At 56.1% G+C, this 26,452-nt stretch overlaps 12 protein-coding genes across 12 annotated transcripts; 3 read left to right on the top strand and 9 right to left on the bottom strand.

The window, feature by feature from the left end:
* Positions 1 to 162: 162 nt before the first annotated feature.
* L226DRAFT_614135 (uncharacterized protein) lies at positions 163 to 1,929 on the top strand (the record flags this gene model as incomplete). The annotated part of the gene is made up of 1 exon (XM_067686589.1): positions 163 to 1,929. The coding sequence occupies one exon, from the start codon at positions 163 to 165 to the stop codon at positions 1,927 to 1,929; it is 1,767 nt and encodes a 588-aa protein (XP_067534213.1).
* Positions 1,930 to 3,635: 1,706 nt separating this feature from the next.
* Positions 3,636 to 4,476, bottom strand: L226DRAFT_546534 (uncharacterized protein; the record flags this gene model as incomplete). Its single annotated transcript, XM_067682433.1, has 2 exons — positions 3,636 to 4,367; positions 4,420 to 4,476. 2 exons carry the CDS (start codon positions 4,474 to 4,476, stop codon positions 3,636 to 3,638), a joined length of 789 nt encoding a protein of 262 aa, XP_067534212.1.
* A 730-nt stretch (positions 4,477 to 5,206) lies between these two features.
* On the bottom strand, positions 5,207 to 7,557 carry L226DRAFT_614133 (uncharacterized protein). The gene is made up of 2 exons (XM_067686588.1): positions 6,186 to 7,557; positions 5,207 to 6,133 (listed from the first exon to the last, which is right to left on the bottom strand). The coding sequence occupies exons 1-2, from the start codon at positions 7,278 to 7,280 to the stop codon at positions 5,432 to 5,434; spliced, it is 1,797 nt and encodes a 598-aa protein (XP_067534211.1). The 5' UTR covers positions 7,281 to 7,557; the 3' UTR covers positions 5,207 to 5,431.
* L226DRAFT_104795 (uncharacterized protein) lies at positions 7,440 to 8,164 on the bottom strand. Its single transcript, XM_067672079.1, has 2 exons — positions 8,001 to 8,164; positions 7,440 to 7,917 (listed from the first exon to the last, which is right to left on the bottom strand). Exons 1-2 carry the CDS (start codon positions 8,113 to 8,115, stop codon positions 7,544 to 7,546), a joined length of 489 nt encoding a protein of 162 aa, XP_067534210.1. The 5' UTR covers positions 8,116 to 8,164; the 3' UTR covers positions 7,440 to 7,543.
* On the bottom strand, positions 8,058 to 9,115 carry L226DRAFT_536331 (uncharacterized protein). The gene is made up of 3 exons (XM_067681097.1): positions 8,886 to 9,115; positions 8,660 to 8,829; positions 8,058 to 8,610 (listed from the first exon to the last, which is right to left on the bottom strand). Exons 2-3 carry the CDS (start codon positions 8,812 to 8,814, stop codon positions 8,250 to 8,252), a joined length of 516 nt encoding a protein of 171 aa, XP_067534209.1. The 5' UTR covers positions 8,815 to 8,829; positions 8,886 to 9,115; the 3' UTR covers positions 8,058 to 8,249.
* Positions 9,116 to 10,585: 1,470 nt separating this feature from the next.
* Positions 10,586 to 11,997, bottom strand: L226DRAFT_488947 (uncharacterized protein). The gene is made up of 2 exons (XM_067677254.1): positions 11,713 to 11,997; positions 10,586 to 11,174 (listed from the first exon to the last, which is right to left on the bottom strand). The coding sequence occupies exons 1-2, from the start codon at positions 11,893 to 11,895 to the stop codon at positions 10,623 to 10,625; spliced, it is 735 nt and encodes a 244-aa protein (XP_067534208.1). The 5' UTR covers positions 11,896 to 11,997; the 3' UTR covers positions 10,586 to 10,622.
* A 98-nt stretch (positions 11,998 to 12,095) lies between these two features.
* On the top strand, positions 12,096 to 13,114 carry L226DRAFT_553723 (uncharacterized protein). Its single transcript, XM_067682946.1, has 3 exons — positions 12,096 to 12,378; positions 12,431 to 12,635; positions 12,690 to 13,114. Exons 1-3 carry the CDS (start codon positions 12,109 to 12,111, stop codon positions 13,025 to 13,027), a joined length of 813 nt encoding a protein of 270 aa, XP_067534207.1. The 5' UTR covers positions 12,096 to 12,108; the 3' UTR covers positions 13,028 to 13,114.
* A 381-nt stretch (positions 13,115 to 13,495) lies between these two features.
* On the bottom strand, positions 13,496 to 15,694 carry L226DRAFT_104752 (uncharacterized protein). The gene is made up of 2 exons (XM_067672078.1): positions 13,969 to 15,694; positions 13,496 to 13,911 (listed from the first exon to the last, which is right to left on the bottom strand). Exons 1-2 carry the CDS (start codon positions 15,607 to 15,609, stop codon positions 13,897 to 13,899), a joined length of 1,656 nt encoding a protein of 551 aa, XP_067534206.1. The 5' UTR covers positions 15,610 to 15,694; the 3' UTR covers positions 13,496 to 13,896.
* A 482-nt stretch (positions 15,695 to 16,176) lies between these two features.
* On the bottom strand, positions 16,177 to 17,414 carry L226DRAFT_104729 (uncharacterized protein). The gene is made up of 4 exons (XM_067672077.1): positions 17,391 to 17,414; positions 16,985 to 17,335; positions 16,432 to 16,926; positions 16,177 to 16,362 (listed from the first exon to the last, which is right to left on the bottom strand). The coding sequence occupies exons 2-4, from the start codon at positions 17,150 to 17,152 to the stop codon at positions 16,279 to 16,281; spliced, it is 747 nt and encodes a 248-aa protein (XP_067534205.1). The 5' UTR covers positions 17,153 to 17,335; positions 17,391 to 17,414; the 3' UTR covers positions 16,177 to 16,278.
* Positions 17,174 to 19,337, bottom strand: L226DRAFT_465074 (Per1-domain-containing protein; the record flags this gene model as incomplete). The annotated part of the gene is made up of 5 exons (XM_067675898.1): positions 17,174 to 17,335; positions 17,391 to 17,500; positions 17,553 to 17,611; positions 18,309 to 18,804; positions 18,866 to 19,337. 5 exons carry the CDS (start codon positions 19,335 to 19,337, stop codon positions 17,174 to 17,176), a joined length of 1,299 nt encoding a protein of 432 aa, XP_067534204.1.
* On the top strand, positions 19,318 to 21,793 carry L226DRAFT_572289 (histone deacetylase; the record flags this gene model as incomplete). The annotated part of the gene is made up of 6 exons (XM_067684657.1): positions 19,318 to 19,469; positions 19,895 to 19,937; positions 19,992 to 20,054; positions 20,113 to 20,273; positions 20,333 to 20,593; positions 20,650 to 21,793. 6 exons carry the CDS (start codon positions 19,318 to 19,320, stop codon positions 21,791 to 21,793), a joined length of 1,824 nt encoding a protein of 607 aa, XP_067534203.1.
* A 2,319-nt stretch (positions 21,794 to 24,112) lies between these two features.
* L226DRAFT_536323 (uncharacterized protein) lies at positions 24,113 to 26,343 on the bottom strand. Its single transcript, XM_067681096.1, has 7 exons — positions 25,979 to 26,343; positions 25,855 to 25,923; positions 25,420 to 25,796; positions 25,246 to 25,358; positions 24,880 to 25,188; positions 24,561 to 24,826; positions 24,113 to 24,508 (listed from the first exon to the last, which is right to left on the bottom strand). The coding sequence occupies exons 1-7, from the start codon at positions 26,279 to 26,281 to the stop codon at positions 24,290 to 24,292; spliced, it is 1,656 nt and encodes a 551-aa protein (XP_067534202.1). The 5' UTR covers positions 26,282 to 26,343; the 3' UTR covers positions 24,113 to 24,289.
* Positions 26,344 to 26,452: the final 109 nt, after the last annotated feature.

The following is a 26,452-nucleotide window of genomic DNA, read 5'->3' as shown; positions in this document are numbered from 1 at the left end:
TTATAGAGGCTTCTTTCCGTACCACCATCACACAGTGGGTAACGTGGATCGGCCCATTTTATCTGCTCAAGAACGCGTCTCATCGTAAATCCGAGTGAGTATATGCTCTCAGGACGCGCATATATAGCTCATGTTTACTCAGGCGCATGCTCAACCGACAGAATGCCCTGTGCATATATCGAAGAAACCCAAGTCAGCCTGCTCAGCAGCGAAGACAGGACGAACCTCGCCTTTGTAAGCCCTTCGAAGATACAGGAATGGACCCTAGCGAAGATCGAGGACTACACGAACCGCATCGAGGCCCTGAAGGCCGTGCACAACTCCGCCGCGGCCATAAACCGCAAGCTCCCTCGCGACGTCCTCCTGGAGGTCTTCTCTCAGCTGAAGCCCGACAGACGGTCTGCAGGATGGTACGACGTCCTCCACGTCTGTCGCTTGTGGCGACTGCTGCTGTTCCGCTGCCCCGCCTTCTGGACAGACGTGCTCCGGGCTCCACGGGACCTAGTCGGCGTCACTGAACGGTCCATGGCGCGACTCACCCACTTCCTGGACCTGGCTCGCACACGACCTCTGGAATTGTCTGTTATCGGCCTCCCCCAGTCTGCCGCGCGCGCCCTCTCGTCGCACGCCCGTCACATCGTTGTTTTGGAAGTGGAGGGGAACCAGAGGGATCTCGCCCTGCTCAACTCCCTCATAGATGCGGGGCTGCCGCTCCTGAAGCGTCTGTCCGTGGCCCACAGATGTGATACTAGGAACACTCGCGCCTTGCCGCCTATCCAGTTGGGCTACGACAAGCTTCCTTGCCTGCGGTCGCTCAAGATGCCTAGTCAATCCTCGTACATAATGAGCCATACCTTTGCCCGATTGAGCCACATCGAGCTCTACGGCTGCAGGTGTCGTTCCTGTCAGGCGAGCAGTGTGACCTATAGCCATATGCGCTACACGCTTGGACGGTGCTCTGCTCTGGAGACCTTGGAGCTCACGGACCTGTGCCTGAAGGACCTCCCCTCATGCGGAGGCTACGACACCGTCCGCTTGCCGTCCTTGCGCCGCCTCGACGTGTGGGACGACCCTGGGCTCATGCCTGCGCTATTGGCGGACCTCTCTCTGCCCAAGACTTGCTTCGTAAGCCTCAACCGCGCCGCAACGACCTTCGAGAGCATGCTGCCGGAACCGGAGGATTGCCCGCAGTTCTATCCAGTCAAGTTCGCGGACAAAGTCGTCGTGGAGTTCGATGCAGAAGAGTATGCGACGCTCCGGACGTACGCGAAGGATTCTCAGCTGCTCCACATGGAGAGTCCGGGGCCCTTTAGGTCCGAGGGTCCGATGCCCTCCTTCTCCGGGTGTGAAAGTTCCTTCTTCCAGCTCGTCTTGCAGGTCGCAGATATCTTCGCGCCCCCCAACGACGTCACCGCACTCACGCTTCGCACCGCACCTCCCCTCGGAGACACCATAGGGACACACTCTGTTGCTCTGCGTAAGCTACTCGGCGCCTTCCCCCGCCTGTTTTGCCTCGACACCACAGCATACGACGGGAAGACGGACCTGCTCTCCACGCTCGGCGAGGTGCTCGACATCGGTCTCTACCACTGTCCATTCCTCTTGGAACTCCGCGTTCGCTGGAGATATCAAATCATCAACCCGAATCGAGACTCGCATTGGTTGTCCCCGAAGGTGCCATATGTTCCGCGTCGCACTGGCCCGCAGGCCCTCGGCGACTTCTGCGATGCGATCGCTAGTATTATCAAGCGGCGGGCAGGGCGTGCGGGTCCTCTGTGCACGTTGTCTGTTACTATCGTACCTGGAGATGATGATGAGTTGCCGTGGACGGAGCTGGCGAAGAGGGCGGAGGCGCGCTTACAGGAAGAGCTTGGATTCACCAAGTTGGTGCATAGAATCGATGTTTCGTATGCTACGGACGCTTCGTGATGTGTTGACGCTGTAACATCTTGACATGCCAAAAATGCTGCAGAAGTTCATGTTGCCCACGATATCCGCATCCATCGAACCGCCGGGGCAGTTCCCCAGCCAGAGAAGCGAGAACGAAGATGCTATTGTGGGCTAAAACAGGACAATTGCGATTCGTTTCGTGGTCACCGTAGCTCTACGCGTTCATCAGATTCGATATCCGTATTGAGGCAGAATGAGACCAGTACAGATGAACGCACCAAGTGGATACCATTTCAACCTCCGCGAAAATAGGTCAACATTCGTCGGTCGGTCGAGTTAGTCGGCGAATGTCGGCGACTCGGAAGACAGTGTTTGCGCCAGGTTGCCGGTCCCATACACCGCGACAGAAGCGGCTGCCAGAGCGGCGGCGGGAACGAGCCCGAAATCATCGCGATACACGAAGCTCGGAGCGATAGATTGGTTTCTGGAGCCCTGCAACGAGGTAGGTTCAGTCGGGCCCCGCACGCAACAGCGAATCATTGCAGCATAATGCAACGAGGACTCACCGGCGGACAGAGCAACCCCCTCCGCCGAGGCTCAGGTATGTCCTCGGACGGCGTCGTGGACGATCACTCGCGGTCGCGGCAGGCACTAATCAAACGTCGCGAGGCCGCGCCTGACTCAACAGGAGGTTCTCAGCGAACGTTCTACCTTTCTGGGCCTCACGTAATGCCAGCGATGCGACCGGAAGGGTCCCAACACGAGGGAGAACAGGTGGGGGCCTCGCGGGAAGCCCGATGGCCCCGATCTGAGGAGACCTGCTGCTGCTGCAGGGCTGGCGACTTGCTAGATTGCTGGTAGACTGATGGGTGGGCTCTTTGGGCCGCGAGATCGAGGGGTGTATGATCACCGACGGGAGGTGGAGTCACGGAGGACGTCGGGTTTTCCAGAAGGGGGCTAGGACGGGGGCCTAGTCGTCATGCGTGATCAGGGCAGGGGTTGTGAAAATCATCGCGGATGAACAGGGAGCTGCGGCGGCTTTCGGCTGCGGCGGCGAGTCGGGAGCGGAGTCGGGGCGTCGGGACGTCGGGGAGAAGGGCTGAGAGGGGTCGGGGAGGCGGAGTCGAGTGGTTGAAGGCCAGTTAAAGACGCGATGATGGCGGTGCTAGGCGACCTGAATCAATGCATCCCGGCGGTCGTGTGGCCATGGACCGATATGGTAAGGCCGGATATTTGGTGCATGAGGCCTGGAGCATGTCGTTAGTCCAAGGCCCTGGAGACATGCAATCATTCCTTTTTACTCACCGCGGCGGTCGGTGCAAGGCATCACAGGGTAGGTATATGGAGACCGAGTTGTGGGGCAGGGAGGACCGACGGACGATAGTATAGCGACTGTCAGTGAGTGAGACCGGGGGAGTTAAGGACCAATGAGATTACGATCCAAGCAACGATGATGGCGCATGCGTAATCTAATGTGCGACATGTAGTAAACTACTAATGGAGACAGAAAGTCCGGGGGCAACGGCCATCATACAACATAGCAATGCTACAGGGGTAAAAGAAGCAATCGACGGACAAGACACGATCATGAGGGTACAAGTGGAGAGATGGCCTGACAGGCCGAGTCGTATGACAGTGGCGGACAAGTATCTGGCAGACATGACGTTCTGATACCTATTGTACAAGTTATGCGGGTTGCAGCGGGTACCGCAGCTAGACTGTGATGAGGGAGAGAGGAGAAGGAACTAGAGATTCAACCCTTCCTTGAACTTCGTCCCGTTGTCGAATTTACGCATCGACTTGATGCTGATCGAGCCGCCTGACGAGGCCGACTGCACTGAGAACTGCCTATCGTCCCGGTGGCTGTCGCCCTCGTCCTGTTCTTCTCCTCGGAGTACGGGAGGTGGCGACTGCCGCAACGACACAGGAGACTCCACCTGATCGGAGGCGCTCGCATCCCGCGACTCCCTATCATTCTCGGGCGGCCAAAATGAAGGCGTACGCGGGGTATGACCGGAGGGTGCACGGAGCTCAACCTCGACAGAGTCGGTGCTCGCGCTGGGTGCCGCGACCGAGGGCGGATGTGTCGCGGAGCTGGCGATTGAAGCGGGATACTCACCCCTGTGGAGCTCGCGCTCGCGCAACTCGCTCGCAGCATTTGGGATGGAGTCCTCGGTTGCGTCCCACTCGTCTCCATCCTCGCCCGAGGCCTTGATCCAGCCGCTGCGCCTCCCGAAGAGCCGCGCGAGGCGTTCCCGGATACCCGGTGGACCTATTGGGAGCTCCGTGGAGAAGTCGCGCTGACGCGCTCGTGCACGGCGGATTTGGCGTTCATACGGGGTCGGTTCATGGTTGCGTAGAAGGAAGAAGACACCAATGCATGAGGCGAGGAAGATCACGGCGAGGCCGACGACCAGGGCAATGAATCCGCCATATGAGCCGCCAATTTCCGGCCGATTTTCCTCGATATTCGCGCTCTTGGTGCATATGAGATGAAATAATGGGTGCCAGATGTGTTTGAAGACGTACCAGGGGAAGTGGTGAGCCCACAGGCGGCAACGAGCCTCCTGCCCGTTTCACATGCATTACGTCAGAGTACTTGGGGTAATATCAATGATGTTTCCGGAGTTGTGGTTGTGTAGCGATGATGATGATGATTGAGAGTCCAGATAGTTGGTATGAGTAGCTGGAGGACTCTGGTGTAGGAGAAGAGATGAAGGTAGCGTCCAAGTCGCGTTCGGTCTCGAGCACGCCGCAGGGCACCAGGCGTGAGCCCGCCGTGGAGCGCATCCGCGATAAGCTAAATTATCGATTTGGATAAGTCGATGCTAAATTGACCGAAGTGCTCCCCTCCTCTGCTTGCTTCCTCATCGCATCGCATAGGTTTTCTGCTACTATGCCTAGGTACTGGTGCAGTTCTGAGGGCCAGTTGCTCAGCACAGGGAGGACCGGAACATTACCGCTTTTTCCGACACACTATATGTTTAGCGCCGGATAAGCCCTTACAGGCCTCTGTGTCAGAATTACGTCCCATTCACACGACTGACGTTCTGGTTGGTACACATTGCCGTGTTCGTCCACCGCGAACCCCACGCTGCCCTGCCTCGCTGTTGGTCCACCCATTCCGTTTGCCAATCCGGGCAGGTAAGTTTGTTCTCGAAACCATCATCGCAGTTACCCGCTCTAACCAAGTGTGCAGTTTCATTGTCGCGGTACGGGTATCGGGGGCGACGCACAACACGTCGCCCCGGCGCGAGCAGCCTACATACAACATGGGGGCACGACACACGCGCGACAGGAAGGAAGACGCCCGAGGGAGCAGAGGAAGAAGAGGAGGGGCGTTATAGATACAGGCGAAGAGAGGTGAGTCCATAAAAACCCAAGTATGTTATGCTACAATGTATGGCGAGCGAAGCGTCCGTCGTCAAGCCGTGAAAATCGCATATGCAGGTCGTGAAAGATCATAGAGCGCAACATAACGGACGGCCGCATGCGCGAGCCGTCAAAAGAACGAAGTACATATATTAAACAGGCGGCGGCTTCAGCTCTGCTGCTCCTGGGGGCTCACGTGGCAGTAGTACGAGCTGTAGTCGACGGCCTCGTACCCCAGCGGCGCGCCGTACGGCTCGGGCTGCGAAACGTCGATGCCATACGTGCGCAGACCTAATTGGTACGACTCGATGTCGGCGGTGATGTCGAATGGGATGTCTTCCTGCGCGGGAACGGGCATGGACATGGGCTCCTGAGGCATCATCGCGATAGAGGGTTGGGGTTGGAAGTCGTATTCGGGGGGAGGATAGATTGGCATGGCGGTGTATACGGGGTCCTGCGCGTTTTGTGCGAACATGGGTGCGCGCGGCGTGCGGTCCAGGTCGACTTGGGGTATAGGCATCATAAGCAGGTTGTTGTCGTGGACGGTTTGGCTCCAGTCGGCCCCCGTGACTTGGATCTGAGGCATAAACACCGCCGCGGGGTGCTGAGCTGAAGGGGGATGTGAGGGTGGTGCAGAAGCCGCGTCGGGACGGGGAACCATACGGGCAGTCACTAGGTCGTCCCTCGACCAGTTGGACAGGGACGACGTGACGACTGTGAGTGGCGAAGGGACCATCGACATTGTCGCGGCACGTCGCCGGCGCTCGAAGAGAGGGCCGGAAGAAGGGGGCATGTAAGACGAGCTCGTAGACGAAGGCGCAGGCATCGCTGGCTCGGGGTGGGGCATGAACATGGGCTCGGGCATCTGCAGCTACGAGCCAATAAGCCGTCGATCGCGCAAGATGGATGTACACGATACTCACCTGAGCGCCGAACTCATTAGGGGACATCTGTTGAGGACTCGTGTCGCCCACGTACGCCACCGGCGACGGCTCGCTCGGGACGGAGGAGTCGAACGAGTTGATGCTCTGCGAGTCGGCGTCCTTGGTGTGAGCGTCGTCGAAGTCAACGTACTCCCAGGGCGAGTACTTGATCTCGCCTGTATAGGAGTAGGACCATGTCCGCTTCGGCACTGGATATAGGGGCCGGTCGGGGACGAGGTTGGGCGTCGACTGGGCCTGCGGCGCGATGAAGTACCCGCGCTCGTCTTCGGAGCCGGGGGTCAAGGGGAACGCGGGGGGAGGGATCGAGTCCGAGCGGCTCTGCGATCGCGATCGCGCATCGAGGTGCGGCGCCGAGTGCTGGCTCGAGGGCGTCCCCGGCGGCTCCGGCGTGGTCGCGCTGCCAGGCGTTGGGCACTGGTCGCGCCTGCGGCGGGAGCTCAGAGCGCGGCGCCGAGACGTCTGGCGGATGAACTCCTCGACCTGCTCGCGGCGCGAGAGGAGCGCGGGGTGCCGACGTGACTCGCTGCGACTGTGCTTGACCGGGCGGAACTGGTAGCCGGGATTGCGGCGCAGGTGCTCGTCGGCCTCGGCCTTAGCGGCGTCGAAGTAGGCCTTCTGCTCGTCGGTGGTGAGGGCGCGCCAGGCCTCCCCGGCGCGCTTGGAGAGAGTCTTCTTCTCGGCAGACGAGAGGTTTTGGCCTTTGTGCTTCTCGACGAAGTCACGACGGAAAAGGATGAAGGCGTTGGGAGGACGCGGAGCCCAGTTGGGATCCTTGCTGCGCTTCGCTCTATAGCGGCGAAGCGAGGTCGCGTTCTTGAAGCGCGAGATGTTGTGAATGTCTTCGGGGTACTCGTCGTAGGCAGGCAGATCGGAGTCGAGCGACAGGCTTCTGGGGATGGGGTTGCGGTTACGAAGAGCGCGAGGCGTGCTCGAGGAAGGCGAAGGAGGAAGAGTGAGCTGCGAAGTCGAGGCGTCCGATGGGCTGGGTATCGTGGTGTAGAGGGCATCCGGGTGATCGTTGGAGGGAGACCATCCGCAGATGCTCCCGAGTCTGGCGGCAGGCGTGGCGAACATGGCGCAGGGCGGGAGCGAGAAAGATATCGACCTGGGAGCGTCGCGGGAGCAGAGGCGGGCCAGGATCTTTAATAGCGCATGCGATCCCCTGTCCGAGATCTCTCGCGATGGGAGGGCTGAGTTTGCGGAGACTCAGCGAGTCCGACACTCATCCCGCTCCTTTGTTCGCTCTGCCCGTCCTGGTCCGTCCACACGCAGGCGCCCGCTGCACGTCACGAACCCCGCCGGCGTCCAACTCGCCCATCGCAGATCCCAGATCGACGTCAACAAAAAGAACCTGATCCTCCATCGAGATCTCGCCGTCGGCTGGCCACGCCCATGAGGCTACTCACCTCCCGCCCCGCTCCCGGTCTCGCCGTCGTCGGGTCCGCACCCGCACCGAGCGATCTTGAGCTCGCTGCCCGCTCCGAACATCTTGTTGAGTCGTCACAGAGGGATGCGCCCGTACGCGCCATCAGCGCCATCGTGGGCCACTCTCGCCAGCAATGCTTCGCGGCTTCTCCAGCGCACCAGACGGTGGCACAGATCAGAACTCGAGTGGCACACACACCGCACAGAAGCTCTGCGTTTACGTGCATGTGCGGCGCGGTGCCTGGCTCTTCGCCCCCATCGGCCCGTCTCGTGCGCATCGTGGGCACTGCTGCCATAATGAAGTCGGAATCGGGATCATAATTTAGCCAGGGGATCACGAGCATCAAACAGAAGAGACGGAGAACGCACGCATCTCCTCCGGATGCCTTAACAGGCAGTTGCTGTACTCAACACCCTGGTTCTGCCGGGCGGCTAACGGCGGGCTTTGAAGGCGCCCCATCACAAAAAAATCAAGATAAATCATCTGTAAAATGTCCGCTTTATTGATGAATTAAAAAGCCCTTCCCCGCTTGTCCGTGGTATCCTCGGAAGCAACCCCGACGCCTGATTGCAAGATGCGTGCAAGGAGGGACTCGCCCTGCCGGGGTCAAGTGGCTGCTATGCGCTCGCATCCAGCAGAACGCGTCGCGTGCGGACTTGCAAATCGCAGCGAGCGGAGATGGATTCGTGAATCATAAGGAGATCTCGCCGCGGAGCTCGGACGCCCAACGGAACAGGCGCGAGCCAATGGGAGGTCAGAGGGTGTTGAGCAGAGTCCAGAACATATGTCCGCTGCGCAGACCATGCGCCTTCATCTGCGGCGAGAGGCTTTCGTGCCACCCACCTGCCATAACCGGCAGGCGATGACCGCAGGGCGGTGGGAACAAGCGAGTGGCACAATAACATATGTGGTCCTGCGGGCCCTCGGAACACACGGCGGGCCTTAGAGCAGAGTTCGAGAGGGCATGTGAGCAGAGACCTGTCGACGATAAGTGCTGCCCCTATATATCGATCGGTGGCAACCATACCTCGACGAGTACGTCTCGGGCTCGTGCTCTCCGTCCGCCACCACAGACAACGGCCTGCGACAGGCTGCAACGGGCAGAGTCGGCAGACTAATTCGCGGGAGAGGCGCCTGCGTGATCTTGTGGAAGGTGAATGGAAGCGTGAGGGAATAGTGCATGGAAGGAGATGGAAGGTAAACCCGCTTGAGCAGCTCGCTCAAGCGGGTTTACCTGCCATCAATGTGCGCACGTAAACACGATGACCTCTTCTCCTCCACACGCGGCTCCGCGGTGCAAGTGACCGGGACGAAGCCTTCGCGAGGGGTGTTGCGATGATTCGGGCCAATCGACTTGCCACCAACTCCAATCGCGTTCGTGCATGTGTCGAGAGCCCAAAGGGTTCCGGGGACACATCGGACGAGAGACCATCAGGTGTTCTAACTGAAGGTAATACGGCGCGCGACAACAGCATGTTACCAGATGTTCGCTGGAGATTCTCTAGATATGGGGTGACGACCCCAGAACACGAAGATGTCAAAAAACATGAGGGGCGGGGCACACGGTTCGCGCGCGCCGAGCGGTGGGATTCCGAAGGCCGAGCGAGATTGGTAGATGCGCGTATCCGGGGACATAGCTGCGATTCGCCCACGAATAGTCGTGTGGCTACGGGGACCGGACGAAGCAAAATGCTATCGTTAACGATCGATAGCCACGCCGCTATGGTACTTGCGTAGACCGTTGCATCATGCATGGCATTGGCATAGGAGCTCACTTGGTTGGTCGCCCTCCTTGCCCAGAAGCATCCGCGACGCAATCTTGCCGGGGCCCGGGGCAAGAGGGGCAAGCCATCACGAGGGTCCGTTCATTGCGGACGGGTCTAGGCCAATTGCGCACATATCGGGAAAAGAACCAGATCCCAGATCAGGGCGTTTGATCAGAGATCTCTTCTCTTCCCGATGCTGAGTGCGTCGCGGGCCGTCATACCAATGTTGGGAGAACTGTCGCCTGAGAAATGGAGTCGGTGTGTGCTTCGTTCAGCGGCGATTGAGTTGTGTAATGATTCACGTAATCGGGACACAAAGTTTAACTTGTGAGAAGGAATGCATACACTGTCCATTCCTTCTCACAGGTTGGACACACAATCCATCTGAAGCCACACAACACCGAGTCTTGGCGCCAGGACGTGTGTCAATCCGTGTACGCAAAAAGGTCGCGTTTCTAGATGGATTCTGATGGTCAGTCAACGCCTGCGAAGAACAGCGTCCACTCAGCTTAAGGCGGCGCCATCTAAATCGGAGTTGCTGGTTATAAGCTGGACCAGAGGCACACTTGCGACGACATACGGTTACGTGGGAAGATCTGTACGAACAGCCGAGTGGAGCATTTGGTTGGTTGAGCAAAAACTCAGCAGAGCACAGCAGAACAATCTGGAGAGATGCAGACAATTAGGGAAAACGATCATGAAGTAGGAGAGTCGGTGGAAGAGGCTGGACCGACGACGTACAGTATAGGCCCCGGCCGAACCCGAGCCCACTGTCTTGATCCACAAGCAACGGCCCCCCGCTTGGGCGCGATGTATACAGACAGTTAACGTCCGATAATACTGTGGACCAATGAAATTTGAACGAAAATCATGCTCACGCAGTGTGACGCGGAGAAGATGTGATGCTTGAAAAGATAGGCGGTTCTCTCGCCCATCTGGTGGCGCAGGGCGCTATACGATACACCCTGGAAGAAGATGAATTCATCCACGTTAGCGGCTAAAATCCGGCGGCTGGTGGGAGTGGGTTATCTTACACAGGAAATCATATTCCGGTCGCTCGATCGAGAACGGAGGGGCCTGTCTCGACGGATGGCTTGTGATGCCGAAGGCGAAGTTATGAGGGACAACGCCACCCGCGGCGGAACGCAGTGCAGGCAATTGATGAGGCAGGAACTTGAAAGGCACTTGCTCGTCTTTGGAAATCACGTGGATAGCATTTCAGAATCAAAAGTACAGGGACCTGGTGAAGGCCGCCTTGAACCTAGCGGCATGAGACGCGAAGACCATGAGAGGTTCCTGCCACATGAAGTAGAGTCCCGTCACCACGGGGAGGATGCTAAGGAACGCCCCGACGGCGCGTGACTGGGCGGATTGGCGCAAGGCCCCAAAGCCGGGGCGCAACCAGGCGTTCCAAATTATAGACAGGCCCTCCGCGGCGTGCCAGGCGACCACGGCGGTCAGCCCAATATAACTGACGAAACCGCGCCACGGCCATTCATGCAGAGCGAACTTCACATATTCGTAGTCGAGCTCTGACGGTCCAACGGAGTAGATGGGGGCGGCAGGGTCTGAGGGAGCGATACGGTGTGTGAAGAAATGCAGCGCGACAACGACTGCCGCGGAGTATCCGGTAACGCTCAGTATGCTTGTTATCGGACGAGCAACTCTGGGTGCGAGAAGGCGCTTCATGGTGGCTGAAATTGGGTGAATGACCAAGGGCGCAAGGACGAGATACTTCTCGCCGAAGGGAGTTTGATAGTACTCTCTTCCTAGCAACTGCACGAGGTGAGGAGTCAGTATAGGAAGCTTCAAGCGGGAGGGGACGCATGAGAACGGACAAACGGTGGTAACAGGACTACCAGAAGGTATACAAGCTCATCAGCTCGGACATGACGCAGTCATAGAGTATGTACCACTAACTGCGAGCCGCGACGGCCTTGCGTGCACAGAAAGAGGTCGATGAGAGGAAAACAATCAACACAACAGGGAAAACTTCCATTGCTCGGTTTGATAAGATGGTCAACGTCGCAAAGTTGTGACGGGCAGGTCTACCCTCCGACTATCGCCCCTTTACATATTCACGTCTCATACACAGGACGGCGAGCCCATGTTGTCACAGTGTGTGGCAGAGAGCAAGCTTTCTCTCCTAAGCTTTCTTCCCCCGTAGGGCAGCGTGCAGCCTGAAGAAGGTGGCGGCATCGGCGCCAGAGCAGAGATATCCTCGAGAATATATGTGCCGTCTTGTTCTCCGTAGCCACCGCCGGACCGCTGTTCTCGCCGCGGACACCTCGCCCAACAAGGTAATTTCACGCACCATGACTTGCGAAGCCAACGATGTTCCTCCCAGATTCGCCATAACGGGTGCCGTCAGATGGATGAGGGCAAAGACGGTTATGAACGGCGCCGAGCCGTACGCAATCTTGGTCAGAGCGGGTTGAGTAGCGACCGTGAGGCGTCGCAGAAACGACTTCTCAGAGCCTGGAGTTGCGGTGGACATCGTCGGAGAGAGAATGAGGACGTGTCAGAAGTAGGAAGGAAGCAGCAAACGTTGTCGTGGCCGTGTTGCTCGCCGTCGTCGTGGCCGGCGGTGTCGTCGTCGGGAGCAAGCACGTAGACGCGTCGCCGCGACGTCGGTTGACGCGCTCTTTCCAATTTGGGAAACTGCTAATTTCCTGTCCGGAGGCGCGCGCTGTGTGTCTCTGTCCGCATCATGTCTTCCTCGCGCTCGTCCTCCCCATCCCCGGAACCTGAAGTCGTCGCGAAGAGAGCGAAGAAGTCGAAGGACAAGCGCAAGAAAGCCCAGGCGGTCGCGGATGTCGACGAGCATGGCAAGAATGAGGGCGACGACCTAGACTTGGCGTACAAGCCACCGGAGGGTTTCGTTCTCATGAAGCACAAGGGCGAGGAGGGAGACTTCGATTGGGATGCAATTAACGACGATGATAATCTCGAACTCTGGGTGGTTAGGGTGCCGGACGGGGTGAGAGACGGGTTACATACTTCATATGACCACTACTTACCAGTTCGTGCAGCTTAAGCCCAAGTACCTGGAGGGCGTGAAACTTGAGGCATCTGCCTCTTCTAGCACCGCAAGAGTAGGCTCAATAGAGCGCAAGCACACCTCTTATGATGTATGGTCGCTCGGTGAGGATGAGGCGGACACTGTGGGCGGAGACGAGTTGCGAGCAGTCTCGTGTCTACTTCCCCGGCAGAAAAAGGATGGGAAGCTCTACCAAGGTGTGTAGCACATCTATGATCCCCAGAATCCTTCTGAAGCTCGAATACAATCAGCACCAAAGCCCATCACCCGCCGTCTAGTCATCTCCGCGCGTCCAACATTGCCCACGCCTCCCCAGTCCTCCCCAGAATCTACTCCCATTGTGCACCAGAACCCTCCTCGTCCACGACACCCCAAAGAACTTCTCACCCATCATTTCATGCCTCTGGGCTCCCTTGCACCCGTCGACGATTCGGCGACCATGGACGTGGACTCTGCCCCCGTCGAAGAGGCCCCAAGCAAAGCATCAAAACCTCATAAGGGCGCGGAGGGTGCGGATGGCAGCAAGAAGAAGCGGAAGGGCGATGCTGGGTCTCCGAAGAAGACGAAGAAGGCGAAGACGGCAACATAGTGTGTCGTGCCTGTTGCGTTCGTCTCAGTTCGTTGCTTCTCTTTCGATGTATCCATGCATGCCAGCAATTCCAGCGTGTGCATGAGCATTCCGCTGTTGGCTTTAGAAACCGAATTTGACTGGCTGGTAAGCTCGATCAATGACCGGTCCGGGGCGTTGCCCAGATGTTGTCGCGACTGCGCCTTGACCGCGACTGAGTCCTGTTGGCCTCTTCCTGCACCAACTGGCGTCCCAACCTGGCTGTCCTCCTGCCCTGTGCCTTGCCAGGATCTTGCCACCCACGAGAAGTCCCAGCAGCAAGCACATACTGACTATGACGAAGATGGTTACGTCGCGGTCTCGCCTTTCCATCAACTTGAGATGTCGGTGCGTCATGCGCTCAAAATAATTACGCTCTAGTCACATCTAACCTGTCTTTAGGATATCACTCACGGACGCTGCAAATGTATGGACATGTCGGGGATGCTTGTGCTCCACACGCCATCGATAACCTCTAGTCAAATTCCCAGCGGTTTCCAGAGATGATTCCTCCAGCAGGCGAATCCCACCGACTACTATCGGCACAATGCAACGTTCATCCCGAAGGTTACGCCCACAGTCACGCCGCTAAGTATGTCTCCGAAGCATATTCTGCGCGCTTAAGTAGGGGGAGGCTTCTCGAGGTGAAGTAGTCCGAACCGCGCACGGCGAGGCAAGCGAAGGTCACGAAGACAGTGAGTTGCATCCACGATTGTCCTGTTACATCGGAGCACAGCTCCTGTATAGACAATACGTAGGCAGGGTCACAGAGAAAGGCGTATCAAGAACTACTCTTTGCAATCAACGTTGCCGACGAGATATCGGTAGGTTGCGCCAGTCGTGGTGAATCATCACACACTCTCATCCTGCAAATTAGATCAGCGACTCACGGTCCACCCAATCCTCTACGGTTGAACACGTACATTCGCTTGAACTTGTTGGTCGCTACAAACCACATCGACATCCTCCAGCGACTGCCCCAGAGATTCCCGGAGGCGTTGCGTGAGTGCAACAGGATCCCAACGCTTGCCATCGAAGTAGTGCGCGTCCAGTCCGGATGCCACCCCCACGGTCAGCCTCTTCAGCGGTGCTCCCGAGGATATCCTGCGCTTCAGCATACGCCTCACGATTTCGCAAAATCTGGCGAAGACTGCAGGACCGAAGCGGTGCCATATGCCGTCGGACGGCAGTGAACACGAGAACGCCTCGTCGTCGGCTCGCAGCCAGTCGATACGCAGCTCCTCTAGGCGCGGACAGGCGCAAGCTCCTGACGGTCCGGCTGACTCCTTGAGGAGCGGGATGATGTCGTGCCTCCCATCGCAACCTCGGACGTCGAGACGGACGACATTGGTGAACGCAGCGAGCAACCTTCGCAAGTTGCCCCTGATGTCGTCCTGGAGTGGATCATACGGCGGAATGCTGATCTGTAGGGTCGTGACCTTGGTGAAAGGCTCCGAGAATAGCGCCGCGAAGTCCGCGATGCAGTGTACGAGTACTGTTCTCCCCCACGACCAACTAGCATCGACTTTGGTGAGAAGACGCCTGGTACCACCAACTCTGGCCTCCACGGTACCAACGCCAAGCCTGATCTCGTCGGCCGTGCGTAGTTGGCGATACGGTTGTGAGTCACGATGGAGGAATCCGTCATTGCCGGCGAAGGTGGATACAGCATCGAAGCAGTGGATATCTACGCGGCAGGTTGGAGGATAGGCTAGGTATGGGAGAACGTTGTGGAGGAGGTCTCCACGGGTGTCGTTGATCTTGAGCTTGAGGAGGGTGTTCGGCGGACGCAGCCACAGGTGCTCGGGTGCATCTTCGAATTCAGGGATGGTGTCGTGGAGGGACAGGCTCTCCAGCGATGTACAGCAGGCCATAATGCTTGTGAGCGTGGAGGGCGCGTTTCGCCCTGTGTGGAAGGATATACAATAGAACAGTGCGAGCTCGCGGAGCTGCGTCCCGATGTCACACAGCTTGAATAATCCGAAAGGATGCTTGAGATATCGCAGTCGAGGGAAGAGTGCCCGTCGGAAATCGATGAGCGGTTCAACGTCTTGCCTTGGAGTGTCTACGTAGTTGACAGACAACCGCTCCAGCAGCGGCAGTCCGTCATGGAAGAACGCCTTGAGGAAGGTGCTGTCCTGCGGACGGATGGTCGATAAGGTCAAGGACACAATTCGATTTTGATACGGCGCGATGATTTGTGCGAGTTGAAGAGGAAAACCGGACGATTTAGAGCCAAGGGACAGAGTGAGTGGTCGAGAGCCGGTGAGCCCTAGCGTGAATCGCAACCGGTCTTTTTGCTGTTCGGACATCGGCTGGGTGAGAATTCGCGGCTTTGCCAGGAGATCCACCCAAAATTCGGGTACAGCCAGGAGTACTTGACGCCACAGGCGACAGACATGTAGGAATTTGATCCCTTCCTCCCTCCGGCACTCCATCGGCCGTAGTCTGCCCAATATCTCCATCAGGATCTCCTTGGGAAGCGTGCGATTGATGGGAGCCGCGTCGTTGTACAGAGTCTTGAGCAGACGAACGCGCTCCATGCACTCTGCAATCTTAACCATAGTCCAAGATTGAACTTGCAAACCGTCCAGGCTTGCGAGATAAGCCTTCTCTGCGAGTGTGATCCCTGGCCCATCATTCGGAGGTAGATTGTCCGTTCGGACGTGGTAGGAAGGGACGTGCATCCTTAGGGCAAGTCTAGGTCAGTGCTGACATGTGCTGACTGAGACCGAGAATGCGCGACATACTAGGAGCCCACTATTTGATGGCAAAGCCGGGATTGTCCAAAGGCGAACGGCGATATGTAGGAGAGGTTGACCAGCGATTGGCATGACGTGTCGTACGGAGGACTGGTGCAGACACGAGGCTGGCGCCGCATCCCGGTCCCGAATAAGTATACTCCTCTACTATACTCGCTGTCATTCGACAACAAAGACGTCCACATCGTCCATCACGATCCTCAAGTGCTCCTGTATACCGTTCCCGAGTGCTCGCAGCATGTTTTCGCTGAACCATTGTTACGACCATGTCGCGAAGGATAGGGAAGACAGCAGAACCAGCCCAATACGGTGACTCGGCAGGTGAAGCAGCGGACCTGTGGATGCTCTCCGACAGAGTACGTGCGGATTCGGTCGGCTCGTCATGGCCGAAACTCCAAGTAATGGACAGCTCCTCAACACAGGCACTCCTTGCCGTCAGCAGACTCTTCGCACAGCAGCGGGAGGATGTTGCTACCGCAGATGATGTGTCCTATTTGAAGTGCTACTTTTGAACCTTTTCAGCCTTAGGAAATGTTCTTGCAACCTTTCCTTAGCCTAGAGAGGCGCAGTGGTCGGAGATTCAGCAGCCTTTTGGCGGATGACAGAGCTTAACATTTAACTTACCATTTCATGATCATTTCCTGAATAGGCAAACGATGACGGGTTTCCTGTGTGTTCACGAGCGAGGTCGAGGAAGAATTGGTTTCGAGCCATGTCCAATGGCCACCACATGGAGCGGTGGTTGGTCCGCCTGGTGAGCACATCCGCCCAGTATTCTGGTTTGTGTAGGATGAGGTGCCGCCACAACCGACAGATGCCAAGCACCTTGAAGCTATGACCTGGGAACTTGCTCGGCGTGAGGTTGGCGAAGATTTCCTTGGGAATTTCCACAGGGAGCGTGCGATTGATAGGTGCCGCGGCGTTGTAGACCGAACTGAGCGAGCTGATACGTTTGTTGATCTCATCGATCCTCGCCCTTAGCCGGTGGATCCTGCCCGCTGTCCATTCCTGAACCTGGCACAAGTCGATCTGAGAAAGATATGCTTTGTCGCTGGTTGTAAGATGAGGTGTGAAGGTGGGAATGTCCTCGTTGACACCGTAAGTCGAGTGGTAATCCATCTGCCAGGGTTGGAATTAGCAGAACGATCAATTGCGCATTGAGCGCAGCCATGATTACCAGTTCCCAATCGATATTGCAGTGGAAGATCGGACGAGACTGAGCTTGTAGGATGAAGCCTTTCTTGCAGGAGAACAAAAACGCGTGCGATCTTGCGATGACGATACGATACGGGCTGCCGGCCCGATGGTATGTTCGCTCACTGCACAATATGCACAACTTTGTCATAGTACCTCGGCGACCTACAGCTCACAGCCGAGAAACGATCCGTTCTAACACCTTCGCTAACACCTCCTTCGAGGGCTCGACGCGCGGCCACTCCGTAAGGACAAGCCCTTCCTTCGCATTAGGCTTCGGGATAACGTGGAAGTGGACATGGAAGACGTGCTGGAAAGCAATCTTCCCATTGTTCTGTAGGAGTGGCAGATTTAGAAGCTACGAGTGGGACAATAAGTGACAGACTTACCTGAAGAATATTGTAATCTACGATATCCATCGCCTTCGCCAGCCTCTTGGCGATTGGAAGGATGTCAGCGAGGTACTCGTCTGGGACCTCGTCCATCCGATTAGCATGGTCTGTCGCTGGAACGTTAGATCTGCTCTGCGTGAGGCATGATGGGAAACTTACACTTAGGAATGATCAGGGCATGACCCTCCGATGCGGGCCCGATGTCGAGGAAGGCATAGCTGGCACGCTATCAGTTGATTGAATCCTTGATCCCTGCTGTGGCAACGCATACCTGAGGTCAGTCTCAAGTATCTTGAGGGACGGTAGTTCCCCTGTATCCATTCAGCTTCGATGCTATCGATCTGAACGACATCGGACCGTCATTGACATACCCTTAATGATCTTGCAGAATAGACAACTGCGACTCGTACATCAGCTATCGACCTCGTGCTTGGTGGCGAGGACTTACTTATCGTCGAGATGGCTAGCCATTCCTGCTGGTTGGGAGGGACGCAAGATGGACGACAGGATAGACAGGGCTAACCGGCTAACTGCGGTCATTACGGAATAGACCTGATTTGACGTCCATGCTCGGACATAACCCCGGCGAGATCGGACTTCAAACATGTTTGGATATCGACACTCTCCATAGTAGTTGAAACACGACTGCATCGTCGGGGACGTGGTCAATACAACAAGTGGGCGAACATGGACCAGGGTAACCCTTGGCCCGACGTCTCAGAGACACTGCACTAGACAAGCTGGCCAGATATATAACAGCGGATGCATGCGCCAAGGCCCCTGCTTCAAGACAGTTTAGCGCTTCCGCCGCGGGCGACTGAACATATTGCCTCACCGTGATTACGTTGCGACTACAACCGTGACGCCCTCCAACCATCGTCGCATGCATCCTCCACAAGGAAATCGTACCAGAACACAGCTATGGGCGCTGTCGCGAGATGCCATAGTGAATGAGCATCGATGATCCTGCCCCAGGGCGGGAAATCGAAGAGCTCCAGTGCCGTCGCTGCCGTGGTTAGAAGCGTGAAAATTGCGGGCTTGAAGGCGTGAGGCGGACGGTAGCTCCTCGCTCTACCAGGATAGCGCCGAATGAATGATAATGAGGAGGGTAGGGAGTAAGCGAGCCAGAGGAGGTTATGCGACATGCCGATAGCCAGGTTGAAGGCCATGTTGTATGAGTAGTCAAAGCGGGGGAGGAGCGTAAGGTATGAAATGTGGGCGACGAAGGTGAGTGCGCATACAAGCGTCCACAGGCGTCGGATGCGGGATGTCGTGGAGGGAGTAGAGGCAGCAGTTAGACGAGTCCGTTCCATGGGATAGAGATGGAACAGTCGGATAACTGTGTAGTATAGGGCGTAGAGGATTGCGAGGGCGGCGGAGAAGTAGTCCAACTTCTCAGTAGTGGGAAGATCTACGCACCGGAAATGCCTTCAGTCTCCATTTTCCTCACCAAGCCGATAGAAGAAGCCGACCTCGAGTGTGGAAGACAGACGACCAGATCCAAGCGTTCATGCTGACGAACGCGAACAACAAGTAGTAGTTCTTCATGGGATGCTCATCCGGCACTCTATCCTGTAGTTTGCGTGCGCCGAAGGCATGTGCGGCAAAGTTGAAGATGGAAAAGAGCACGGACGCAGGCTCTTGCATGCCCGCGAACCGCCAAAACGGCCACTTGCCGTGGTACTGTTCGATTCTCCTACCGTGCTCGACAGCTCTGTCGGTGATGAGGTGCATGCAGTGGTACTTGCAGTCATCTTCGCATGTCCAGCGAGCGAGTCGTAAGGCAAGTGGTAGAGGTTCTGGAGCAGAGCTTTGACATGTTCGAGACCGACATATCGAGACGCAGCCTCTGAACTCTTCCGCCTGGTCTCCTCTAGATGAATATGCGAGAGGGAGGAGAGCTAAACAAGCAATGAGACATGCGATGGCACGCCTCGTAGTCATCGTTGTGGGCGACGACGGCGAAGACGATGTTGACGACGAGGAGCAAGATGAGGTCGGCGTTGACGCCGCCAACGGCGACAATGCCCCGACAAGCGCTGAGAAGCGTCCAACAACACTTTTTGGGATGATCACGTAAGCACTGTGGCAGATCCCGGTCGACCGCCCAAACTTGCGTGCGTACCAGTCACTAACATCCTCTACCCAAAACAACCACTTCACGGCATCGCAAAAGCAGCGTATCTGCGCTAGGAACTCAGAAAACAACACTGTGTAGGTGGTTGTCATTGATTTACATTGACCTTGCATTTTTGACCGGAGTTCTCACCTACATCAATTATTGGACCCACAGGAGACTGCTGCAGCCAAAGCTTTCTTGACCAGAACATAACGCGCATAGGCATTTCCGGTATATCTCTCCGCTACACTTAAGGTATACTTAGAAAGTAACATAGTGTTCTTCTTGTTGTTTCTTGACGACAGCACAACATCAACAATATGGTTCGCTCCTCGCAAGCGACAACTTTCACCTTTTCGTCGTCACCGTATTTCGACGACAGAGGTTCACATGGTACCGCACAACCTATTACAGAACGCGTGAATGTAAGGATTACTGACATGCTCTGACATTGAGATAGCTGACAGACATCTCAACAGCCGCATTCAAGGCCCATAGTCTCGTACTACTTCCCGAAAGGCGTCGGCGCACAGCATTACGGAGTATGACGGTTTCTTCATTGGCTGAGAACCACAATCGAATACTGACCAATGTTTGCAGCAACATCATCCAATGAAGCCACATCGGCTGACGTTGACGAATACGCTGGTCATGGGCTACGGCTTGGACAAGCAGATCCACAATTGGTACAATCCTCGACCTGCCACGCAAGCCGAACTTGAAGCATATCACGATCACGATTACATCGAGTTCTTGTCAAGGTATGTAATCTAACCATCTTGTCAGGCATGCTTGCTCATTGCGGTCTCCAACCACGTAGAGTTACGCCACATAACCAGGGAGAAATGAAGCAAATGATCGACAGATTTAACTGCGTCGAAGATTGTCCCATATTTGCTGACATGTACGACTTTTGCAAGATGTACGCGGGAGCGTCATTGGCAGCCGCACGAAAGCTTTGTGCCGGTACTACGGACATTGCTATAAACTGGAGCGGCGGGTTGCATCACGCAAAGAAGGCTGAAGCGAGCGGCTTCTGCTACGTCAACGACATCGTGCTAGGAATTCTCGAGCTCCTCAGGTGCGCACATTACCGCAGTCACCATGGTCACCGATGCTTATAACCGCATGAACAAGGTATCATCCACGTGTACTCTACATCGACATCGACATTCACCACGGAGACGGCGTCGAGTTCGCTTTTTATCACACCGACCGCGTCATGACAGTCTCCTTCCACAAGTACACGGGCGACTTCTTCCCTGGTACCGGCAAGCTCGACGACAACGGGACCGGCCTCGGGAAGCACTTCTGTCTGAACGTGCCCCTTAAGGATGGCATTGACGACGACATGTATCTGACTATCTTCAAGACCGTCATCGACGACACCGTCACGGCCTTCAGACCTACCGCTATCGTCTTGCAATGTGGCGCCGACTCCCTTGGCTGCGACCGTCTTGGCGCATTCAACCTCTCCATCGCGGCGCACGGCGAATGCGTCAACTTCGTCCGCAAATTCAACGTCCCGTTGCTTGTCGTGGGTGGCGGCGGGTACACGATCAAGAACGTCTCGCGGTGCTGGACGTACGAGACGTCCGTTCTCGTCGGAGCCTCCGTTCCCGACGAGCTTCCCAGGACGATTTATGACTCGTTCTTCCGCGAGACGAAGTGGAAGCTCCATCCCCCACTCACGGGGCGCGTCGAGAACCAGAACACGCCAATGTCCCTCCAGCGCATCACGCTCGCGGTCCGGAACAAGCTTCGTTACCTTCAAGGAGCGCCTAGCGTCGCTATGCAGGAAATCCCCCCAGACCTTGCAGGTTGGCTCGCAGACGAAGAACGCTCGAGGGAAGAGAAGGAGGAGGAGAACGGGACGGCGCATGCAGGCGAGTCACGTGATGACCGCTCGATCGCGCGAAACGAGTACTTTGATGGCGACAAGGACCACGACACAACAGAGCCAGACGAGCCGACTCCATCTGCGTCCGGCCGTAGGGGTGCTTCTGGCAAGCGAGCACGTGGGGGACGACGAGGACGTGGCGGTCGTGGACGTGGAAGGGGTGCCTCTACAACCAACGCTGCCGCGGACTCCGCCGCTGGGGAATCGTCATCTGGGGAGGAGCCAAGCTCGGCGAAAACGACGCGTGGTAGGGGGCGGGGACGCGGCAGGGGCCGTGGTCGTGGTGGAAAGGCAGCTGCTGGCAAGGAGCGTGACACAGAAACGCCTCCTCAGGACGACAGCGCAAGCATGGACGTCGACCCCGAGCCCCTCGATGTTTAAGACTCGAGTATTCAATCGTGTAGGTTTCCTTGCTCGGCCCACGTTGCCATCATTCCCACTCCTCCGACGCCAAGCTTCAGACTTTCAAGACTGGTTGTTGTGGCTCTCGCTATCTTATTCCATATAGACTTTGCATATTCTATGCTTTCGTATGTGTAGTACTCTCGTTATGAACATGCTGAACAACACTCTCGGGCGTGGCCTGCGCAGTGGTAACCACCGACGTTCGACATGCCCAGTACTGGGCAGACTCTGCAAAGCACCGTCATACTAGACCGTCTTGGGACCATCTTTGGATGAACAAGACTTTGGGTATCTTACAACATGGTTACATCCATGGGGAACACATCCACTTCATAACCAACCAGGCGCTCCCGGAGCCGCTCTTTGAGTGCCGATGGCTCCCAACCTCCAGGCTCCCATCACAAAACCTTGCGCCCGTACTATAGTCCATGGTCATACATGTAGACAATTCTAATACATATATTCAGTGACGATGTATGGTCGGCGTGTTCTCAGAAGACCGCCAGTATGGTCATACCGGTAAGCAATGATCGTACAAGCGCCGGGTATGGTAGTGCATGATCATACCTCCGCGGTGTGCTACCATACCAGTATGGTGTGCTATCATACCACCAAAGGCAAGAACAGGTGCGAGCCGGGTTTATGCAGTTGCAACGAGGTCATTCCATACTATTATGCAGAAGACGTATATTGTGTTCGTGGCCAGCTACTGAAATTACAAGTACACTAAACGTATTTGCGACTAAAGAGGCGGCGAACAAGAGACTTGGTAGTGATGAGACAGCGTACCAGAACATGGACAATACAGTCGCGCAGGACCAGGGCTGCAAGCAAGGACCAAGGAATGTAACTCACCTCAGGAGAGCAGATGACGTGAGGTGAGAAGAGGGAAATTGCCGCCAGGTGAAGCCAAACGACGAGAACAGGAGGGAGTCACAGAACCATGTTCAAAGAGCAAGCAATGAGAAGACTGGGCAGATAGAGATAATACTGGAGGGTGTAGACTCACAAGAAATGTCGCATACAGCTGCTCGCTCAGATGATGAAATAGGGGCGGTAAGAAAAAAGCGACTTCCCTCCGCCCGGACTTGCTTGGGCGGCGGGCCAAAGAAGACAGTGCACATATGCGCACCCCGGAAGGACGTACGCGCACAGGAACTCATTGGAACAGAGTGCGTACCTTGCTCTTCAGCTCCCCTTAAACCATGTACTCCGCGGCGAATACTGCACCATAATCCATCGACGTGGAGCCTTGGTCAGTGCTGTCAGCAAAGGCCCCGGGCGTGGCAACTGCTGGGGAAGCTGCCGACGTAAGTTTGGGTGTAGGAAACAGCGAGGTCCACCAGCTGTAGGAAGGTCGAGCGAGAGGATGACGGTGGTCAGAGGTCAAGAAGGTGGCGGCGACGAACAGCAGCACGAACACGTTTATGTATGGCCGCCCGCCGGGAGAGCGCGTGACGTCATCTTCAAGTCAAGCGCGTCCTCCGACTCGAGTCGGAGTCCTTTCAATTTTCCCCAACTCCTGGTCCGACCCCGGCCTGTCTCCGCAAACTCACTTATTAGCTGCACATGTATGGCGTACTAATCTCCGACTACACACCTCGCTGGCAAACGACTATGTACGTTCATTGATATTCGGCGCCGACGCTGCATGATCATTCTTCGTATGCGCCGAAGCTGTGTGATCATACGTCGTAGCCGCCGAAGCCGTGCTACCATACCCCACGGCCGCTGAAACTGTGCTACCATACTCTGCGTCCGCCGATCCCGTACTACCACTCCTCATAGCCGACTACGATGTACGTCCATGCGCTACCATCCTCGGTAGGCAACTGTAACGTGTTCTCTAACCAGCCGCAGTTTGCTGATGCCGCGTCCACATAAATATGTCCGACCACCTCTGGGTATACGCCAACGGATAGCTTCTTGAAGGGCTTGCCTGCAGCCCAACGTATTGTAGGATATGCATGGGAGGATGGAACTTCATGGGATTTACAGAAACTCGCCGGTTTGATACCGACAATCCGAGTGGGAGGGAGGTGTGCAAGCGTATACTCAACTTCACCTACACAGTTCAATTAACCCAATTATTATAGATGACTTTTGACTCGGCGTAGGCTCGTATGTATAAGAATAGCTGATCCATGGACCGTTGAAAAATCCAACGAATACGCGCAGGGAAGAGCATTCGACCCGCGAGTTACTTCATCCCGTCGAAGCCTAGCGTCTAGGCTTCGAAGTTTCGCTCTTATCGGGACGATGTACATGTTATCCTTGATCCAAAGGTTGCTTTGGCTTGCGTGTGCCATAGGCGGGATGTTAGCTTAGAAAACAAGATGGATAAATTATTGCAAGGGTATGGTAACGCGAATGTAAATGATAGCGTCGGACTATACAACACAGCAAGGAGAACGATGACGATACAGTGAACGACAGGCGACAGCGGAGGCGACATGTGTCATGATACGTGGATCAACGCTTGTGGAAGAGGGAACGTGAGGTATTGGGTTTGTGCTTGAGGGCGACCTTCACCCCCAAGAGTGAGGCGACCTCGTAGCATGCGACCAGGAGGAGCTGGCCGACAAGGTCTGTGAGAGCGGACTGACAGGGTAGCGCGTACATATCCGGATCGAGACCTCGCTTCCAGAGGAAGATCGTGAGGACTTGTGCGACGAGTAGCGATATGGTGATCTGCCAGCGTGCGGTCAGCAAGTCTTCCAACAACGACCGAAGCAATACGTACTGCGATGAGGAAGAAACAGATCTGGACGACCATGAACAGGAATGGCAGGTGTATCCATCCGAAGGCGACGACACAGATCAGGAAAATAATCTCGACAGGGAGACTAACAACGATGAGGGTCATAAGGACGAGGCGTGGCGCGGGATGATGCTTGTCCTCTTTGAGATCTGTCATGGAGGCCATGGCCGAGGAAGCCTTGACCGTAGCAGCATGCAGTGCTGTGGACAAACGCGAGACGAAAATCGAGCTGACTCCCCCAGGAAGACCTATGGATACTCCGGTCAAGCTCTCAAACACGTTTACTAAACATGGCACATACCTGCGATAACTACAGCAAGCAGAGCGAAGCCACTATATCGCTCCACGAACGTATCCAGGACAATTCCAGTGCCCGTGCTGATGATCATAGCAATGAAGAGGGGCGACCAGCCCTCCGTGAGTAAGTGTCGGACGTGGTCATTGCGGTGTGTGAGGTACGCCCAGCCAACTGCCGCGAGGGCGAGAAGAATGACGATGATGATTGGTACTGGTGTGTCGAGGACATGGAGATGTAGTTCCGCAATGACTCCAAGCAAGGATAGCGTCACCAAGTCCCCGAGACACGCTGCCACAGGAGGAGCAATGTTGTCTGGAGGCGTGGTCAGGAAAATGGAAGATTTGTGCTCCCATGAGAGAAGGTTCGTACCTGGATCCAGACCAAACTTCCGACACAACACAACCAAGCCGCACATGAAAGACCCTAGAAGTATGCTTGACAAGCATGCCGCGCACATTCCCGCAGAAGCAACCATGATAAATCTAGCGTGCACATGAACGGAGGTAAGTATAGAATTCGTGAGAATTGACGGATACCGCTCACTCTGCAGCACCTGACGGAGGCGGCGGAACAGGCCTATGTGGCTTGGGCTTGTGGACACCACGGGCAACGAGCCGTAGAACCATGTCACCGGTCGCCCCGCCAAGAGGCGTGTCCTCGTTGACGTTCTCGTCAGGGACGATCCTGCTCATGAGAAAGGCTACACATGCAGCAAAGAATGACACGACGGTGGCTTGAACCTGGAGAAGGGTAAGGTTCCCAAGGATTATAGACCGCCGCTTGGCGGGGATGTCGAGGTCTCCCATGTTGGCAGAGGTGCCGAGGCGTGCTGACAAGTTCATCTCAAGGTTGCCCTTGAGGTTGAGAATGACAGGTATGATCATGATGAGTTCGTCAATGCGAGCTATAGCTCTCCAATGCTACGCACGCCCATCAGAAGGACTCACAGGATGTCGTGCCCATGCAACGTCCACTCACCGAAACATGATCCAGGAGTTCGCCGGTCAAGAGTAAACCAATTGTTGTCAGCAACAGCGTCGGAGCCGTCTGGTAGCATAAGGAATGTGAGAGAGAACATGATGGTCGAAGAACGACGACGTACCTCGAGCACTATGCGCTTGACCTGGGTGAAGATATCCGTGGCATGCTCCGCTGACCGCTCCCGGCTCCTTGTTCTTGAGGAAGACCCCAACAGTGCCTGATCTCCAACATCCTCAATGTCCGAGTCGTCGTCCAAATCCAGAGAACTCGAGCGATATGGTGAGGTGTCGTAGTCAATCCGCCGGGGAGTAACCGGGACTTCCTCGAGACAAGACATTTCAAAAGTGTCGGTGCTGCTCTCAGAGTCGTCGCCATGGTGCGAGTCCCTGTCGGCGTCGAAAATGAGGTCTTGCCTCGAGTCCATCGCGCGGCACGTCGCACACAAGGGGTGCGGGGAATGGGTTTTGTGAATGGTGAGAGTAAAGGGACGAAAGCTATAAGTGAATATAATGAAGAACACGGCCTAGGAGGCTGTATGGTCCGTGTGAACAAACTGCCTTTTCGTGCATACATTGCCCAGAGACGCTTCAGGGCG

The sequence above is a fragment of the Lentinus tigrinus genome (assembly GCF_003813185.1).
Source record: "Lentinus tigrinus ALCF2SS1-7 unplaced genomic scaffold L226scaffold_17, whole genome shotgun sequence".
Lineage (NCBI taxonomy): Eukaryota > Fungi > Basidiomycota > Agaricomycetes > Polyporales > Polyporaceae > Lentinus > Lentinus tigrinus.
This window is presented reverse-complemented; position numbering and strand designations above follow the sequence as displayed.